General features: G+C 48.0%; 1 protein-coding gene across 1 annotated transcript; it reads right to left on the bottom strand.

Annotated features, from left to right (window-relative positions):
* Positions 1–3,520: 3,520 nt before the first annotated feature.
* On the bottom strand, positions 3,521–5,786 carry LOC114224823 (uncharacterized). Its single transcript, XM_028124077.2, has 3 exons — positions 5,696–5,786; positions 4,890–5,051; positions 3,521–4,660 (listed from the first exon to the last, which is right to left on the bottom strand). The coding sequence occupies exons 1-3, from the start codon at positions 5,784–5,786 to the stop codon at positions 4,188–4,190; spliced, it is 726 nt and encodes a 241-aa protein (XP_027979878.2). The 3' UTR covers positions 3,521–4,187.
* Between the last annotated feature and the right edge of the window lie 357 nt (positions 5,787–6,143).

Genomic DNA, 6,143 nt, shown 5'->3' with positions numbered 1-6,143 from the left:
TAAGTGTACAGTTCAGTGGTGTTAAGTATATTCACATTATTGTGCAATCAGTCTTTACAAATTTTTCATCTTGAAAAACCAAAACGTATACCCGTTAAACAAAAACTCCCTATTCCCTCTCCCCCCAGCCCTAGGCAACCACCATTCTACTTCTGTTTCTGAGTTTAATTACTCATACCTCATACTCATATCTAAGTGAAATCCTATAATATTTGTCTTTTCGGGACTGGCATATTTCACTTAGCCTAATGCCTTCCAGGTTCATCCATGTTGCAAGGTGTCAGAATTTCCTTCCTTTTGAAGGCTGAATAATGTTGTGTTGTAGGTATATGCCACATTTACTTTACCCACTCATCCACTGATGGGCATTTGAGTTGCTTCCCTCTTTTGGCTGTTATGAAAAATGCTGCTGTGAAAATGAATGTACAAATATCTGAGATGCTGCCGTCAGTACGTTTGGATCTATTCCCCAAAGTGGGATTGCCAGATCATGTTGTAATTCTGTTTTTAATTTTGGGAGAAACCACCATTTGTGATGCTCTTCTTTGATATAGGAGTCTAAAGTTGGGAGGAGAGATCCAGTGATTTAAATCTGAGAGTCATCAGAATATGGCTAATATGCATGTTGGATCAGATCAATACAAGAACACTCTGACTTAAGAAGTAGAGACTTTGTAGTTAAGAACAAAATGAAGAAGACAAGTTTTTCAGTCTGCAGCCACACTGTGGTCCTCAACTTGAAAATTCACAGACCCAACTTTGTCAGTTCACAGCAAGATGATCTGTTTCTGGGGACTGATTTATAGTAATCAAATCTGCAGGAGACACTGATAAAGGGGACTTATTTATTAAATTAGGTGGATAATTGAAAATGCAAAATTAACTGGAATAATAGAATCCATAGGTCAGTTCATAACCCTTACAGCAATGTCTACTTGGGAAACCAAATCAGCATCAATAGGTTGATGATAAAGTTTAAAAAAAAAAAGAGAAAAGGAAATGTATGACTCTAAAGGCTCTGGCAATTTGATATACCTTGTGCTTATACAGAGCTCTACCTGCCAAACAGCCAAAAACACTTGGCTGAGCAGAATGTCCTCTTGGATGAATATGGCCATACTTTCCTCTTTGCCCAGCTCTCCATTTTCCAAAATTCACTCCTGCTGGCCATTATCACCTCCATTAAAACAAGGGCTGACTTCCTGGGATCCTCAGGGGAACAAAAGGGAAGTTTCCAATAAGTGGAACAATAATTCAAAAGTCTTGTGGAAATCACATATATAAATAAGGCCACTTAAGGTAACTGAAATGTAATTTCTGGCAAACATCTACTCATCTTTTAGGCACTCACTTTGGGGGGCAACTCCTATAAGACATTTTCTCTGATTTCTTCCTAGGTGCTCATTCTGTGTGTGTGTGTGTGTGTGTGTGTGTGTGTGTGTGTGTGTGTGTGTGTTTTCTTCTTTTTTTCCTTTTTTTTTTTTCCTCCATGTGTTTCTCACACTGCCTGGTGTGTCTAGAATTACTTTTATCAATCATCTGTATGTATGGCTCCCTTCACTGGACTGTGAATTTTGTTTTATTCATCTTTCTAGCCCCAATATTTAACATGATGTCTGGCACAGTATGGTTGCTCAGTAAATGTTTGTTGAATGACTCAAAACTACATGATGACTACCAGAAAATTGACAAAGTATGCATGTATTTAATAAAATCATGAATGAACTAGTACTTAATGCATGAAATTTGGTAGATAATACAGGGTGTGTATGGGAAAGACAGAGAAAGGGGTCACTGAATGGAAAAATTACCTGCATAGGAAAGGTTGTCATAAATTAAACCAGTTTATCTTAGTCTGGACGTTTGAAAGGTCAAGAGTCCTGGGCCACTTTTGTTTTTCTGAGATTATCACTATAAAAAAGAAAAAAACGAATTACAGGATTATATAACTGTGGCATATAGTACATGTGTGTATTTCCAAAAGTCACAATTAAACACTGTTATGCTGTTTATAAGATAAGGCTTTATAAAAATATCAAATATTAATTCCATAGTATACTTTGTGATCTGGCATTGAAACATGTGAAATTCAAAGATGACTAACAAGCTGCATCTCTTTTCAATCCTGCTGGTTGTCTCTGTGGTTGCAGGAGTATAACTATCCTAAGTCTAGATTCCTTAGCACCCCCAAACTGTTAGACCTGACCTATGTGGTCTTCCAAGACTTCCCTTCTCCAGTGGCGGGCTCTGACCTCAACTGTATTTTCTTAGAAGCTCATCAATGAGATTTCAGAAAACCCTAGTTTCATGAGAACTATATTTCAACACATTCTGGGAGTAAGTCACCTTTACAGCTGACTGCTCATTTTTTCTGTTCTTACCAGCTTTAGTTTCAGAGACCGACTCCCAATCCAGACAGCTTACCCAGTGGGGACCACCCACCCTATTCCCCGATCATCTCTTCATGAGTCAAGACTAGAAGCCTGGAGTGGGGGGCGGGGAGGAAACAGTGGCAGTACCTAGCACCCCTTATCAGACGAGGAAGCTGCAGCTGTGTTCTCCCTGTCCTGGAAGCTTGCTTGTTCGGCTCCTTCTATCATTACCCTGTTAACCACCTGGCCGTTTTACACCCAGAGGGAGTTAGCGGGGGGGCAGGCCCTCTAAGGGACAAAAATAAATAAAGCGAATGTTGCTTGCTCAACCATTATGATTGCGTGTATTAGCCTACCACAGGCACAAACAAACGTAGCCCAAGAAGTCAAGGATGAGAGGAGATAAAGATTAAAAAACAAAAACAAAAACAACACTTGTTAAAAATTTGTCATCTATGAAGGATAATCTGAGAGAATGAACAGTCTCTGAAAAGAGGTTAAGATCTTCCAAAGGCTAAGGATCTCAGAACATTATAAATTGAAGCTGGGGGCATACCTGGCATGAATACTCATGCATTATTTCAAACCATATGTCTTGAGTGTCTCAGGGGTGGCCAGCCTATGGGCCAGCAAAGTACAGTACATGGTTGGGCCTGCCCCAGCCTTTCCCAGGCTCTGAGGGGAGCAAACAGTTCAATTAGCAGTTTCAGTACAGGGGGATAAATACAACAGGGAAAGTGTGTGTGGGGGGGGGCAGGGGCAAATAGGAACAAAGGTCTGGCCTCTGGGTGTAGGTAAATTACACTTAAAAGAATGTGCTAAACAGTTAAAAATATTTGTTTTTTAAGTACATTTATTGGAGGTAGACAGAGTTTTCCCAGACTCTTATCTGCTGGAAGAGGGGGAAAGGTCAGGTGTTGGTGGACAATACAAGATGAACTCCTGAGGATGCTCTAACAAACTTTTTTTTTTTTTGGCAAAAGTTGAAGAGGCAAGACGACTTTGAGTTACCAGAAAACTAGCCCTTTCTGGATAGAGGGGAAAGTAAAAGCACATTTCTGTGCTGCATCTCTATCTTCAATGTAAAGAGCTCCTCCTGACCTCTGCCACACACCCACCCAGCCCTAAGGGACACTTTCTGCCAGGCCTTTTAAAGATTTACATTTAAAAGCTTTATTTACGTTTCTCCTGTTCCACATTCCAAAGGCTTCCTTCCCTGCGAAGGGTAGAAAGGTGCCATACCGAGCATCTTCAGGAAGGAAATCTCATCCCTTCGGTCAGGAAGTGAGCCTGCCCCCCAGAAAGAAGAATGCAAGGCATTCAAGGCTTGGGCTCCCCCGCCCCCGAGGAGGGGGCGTGGCTGGGAGTTGCCCCATTCCGGTTTTCCCACTATGAATCCGGGAGCAAAAACAGTCTGGGGGAAGCTCCTGGAGAGAGAGGAAACACGGACCACCTGGGCAAGAAAATCAAGCTTTGCCTGTGCAGGAAAAGTAATCCCAGAGGGCTCAGCCTGTGGGCCCTCGAGAGAGTTCAATTTCAGTCTGATGAGCAGGACTGTGAACTGGGCACCACGCAACAGTTCTGTCCTTGATTGTTGTTCCCCGAAAGCTGCTGAGCACACCCTAAAGAGATGCAGAACCGGATGGCGTCCTCAGGGCCCGGGGACTCTAGTGACCTCGCCACACCTGGAAGCCGAAGCTGTCAGTCTCGCTTCTGCAAGGACCGGCCGTGTGAACACAGGGCGCTTCTGGAAGGCAGCTAAGCTCACCACTATACCACCAACGCTGGGATGCTTCTTGGAACGAGTCGCTGGCATCAAAGGTCGTGCGCGTCTGCACTGCCTTCTGGAAAGCCAGAGTGCGCGCCCGCACGGGGCCTCGCAGGCAGCGCCCCCGCCCCGCGCTCTGCTCCGGCCACACGCTCCGGCTCTGCTGGCGCCTCCGGAAACCCCGAGTCCGGCCCAGGGGCCGAGAGGCCCGGGGCGCAGAGGGTTGGGGGGGGTGCGGGGCGCGGGAAGCTGGACAGGTGACACGAGCCCTCCTCAGAGTCTCCGCCCACAGCATCCTCGAACAGGTGCACAGATGTCAACGAGAGCCCCTTCGTGTCTGCAAACACCACCTGCTTCTTGGGGCCCTGGGGTTTAGGAGGTCGTGCCAGACAGGAGCTTAAGGACCGCAGGGGCCGCAGCTGGGCTCCGCCAGCCCGCAGGAGCTGCTGCGGGGACGGGCTGTGGCTGAGGCAGAGGTGCATGGGGCGGTGCACAGGAGACGGGCCGGCAGCACTGGGACCTTCGACAAGAGGGCAACGATGTTCTGAGGACAGGGCAGAAGGACCTGGCATTCTCCGCTGCAGCCCAGCCTGCCCCTCCTCCCTGCCCCATCGCGCGCTTCTCCTCCCGTGGGGTCCCCTGCCCGCAAATGTCTGACGAAAGTGGGTAAAAGGAAGCACAGGCAAGCAGTGGCTGTGGGCTGGGCGGCAACGGGGAGCCTGTCAATTCCTGAAGGCGGGCGCACTTACCCACGCGGCTCCAGGCAGCGGCGCGTGCGGCAGCTCGCCTAGTCTGAGGCCGCTCTCGGCAGCCGGAAGTATTTATGGGCTCCTGACCCCCAGCCGGCCAGCCGCAGCGGGGCGCGGGCACCTGGAGGCAGCCAATCCGAAAGGCCTTTCGCGTCGGAACCACTTGGGGAAGTGAAAGGATGTGACAAGAAGTGTGACTCAGACACTTTGCCCTGGGCCGCCAGCACTCCAGCCTTGACCAGACAGCCCTAGGGGTCACGCTGGGGTTATCTGTGGCTGTGGTCGGGGACGAGGAGGGGCAGGGCAATGACACAGACCCAGGCTTCCAGGGAGGGGAGGGTTTCCCACGCACTGCGGCTCCTTTCTCCAGGGGAGACAGACTTTTCTCGGCCTCTCCCTTGACAGAGTCGGCTTTGGGGCTTTTCCCTGTCCAGTGACCTGCTGCCCACTTTTGGGGCTGATCTTCTCCCCAATCACATTTCGCCACTGCTTTCTTTCTATGTTTCTGTTTCTGTGTTGATTTATTACTTTGTAAGCCGTGTGTGTGTGTGTGTGTGTGTGTGTGTGTGTGTGTGTGTGTGTGTGTGTGTGTGATCCTAAGAGAGAGGAGGGTCCCTGGATGAGGCACTCATTGACCAATATCGCTCCTACAGGGCCTGGGGCTTGGATCTCTGGTTCAGTCAGTTGTGGCCAGAGCGACAGGGTCACAGGGCACAAAGTACCTCCATAAGGAATCCCACCGGGCCGGCGGGCATGGCGCTCCTGCGCCAGATGTGATCAGATTGCCTCAGGGGCTGTGTTCTTACCTCTGGCATCCTTCTCCGAGTCTCTGCTGCAGACCACTGTATTCTCTGTCACTTCAATCGTAAGGCACCCCAAGTCCTCAGCCTTCTGCATTTTTCACCTTAGACCTTTTCCTCCGAGATCCTGATCCAATTCTGACAACTATTCAATGACTTTCATATGCTAACTCACACATCTGGACCTAGCTTAGACCTTTCTCTCATCACACTCCAGGCTCCTAGATGATGGTTCTACTTCTAGATCTGGGCGGTGGTACCAAAGGTGAGCTCCCTGTGTAATTTTCTGTATGTATGTTTTACTTCAATCAATCAAAGGTTTATTTAAAGGAAAATAAAAAAAAAAGGGCGCCTGGGTGGCTCAGTCAGTTAAGCGTCTGCCTTCTGCTCAGGTCATGATCCCAGGGTCCCGGGATTGAGTCCCACGACTGGTTCCCTGCTCAGTGGGGCGTCT

The sequence above is a fragment of the Eumetopias jubatus genome, unplaced genomic scaffold (assembly GCF_037043125.1).
Source record: "Eumetopias jubatus isolate StellerSeaLion01/CBP00866 unplaced genomic scaffold, mEumJub1_p1.0 scaffold_2, whole genome shotgun sequence".
In the NCBI taxonomy this organism is placed as follows: Eukaryota; Metazoa; Chordata; class Mammalia; order Carnivora; family Otariidae; genus Eumetopias; species Eumetopias jubatus.
This window is presented reverse-complemented; position numbering and strand designations above follow the sequence as displayed.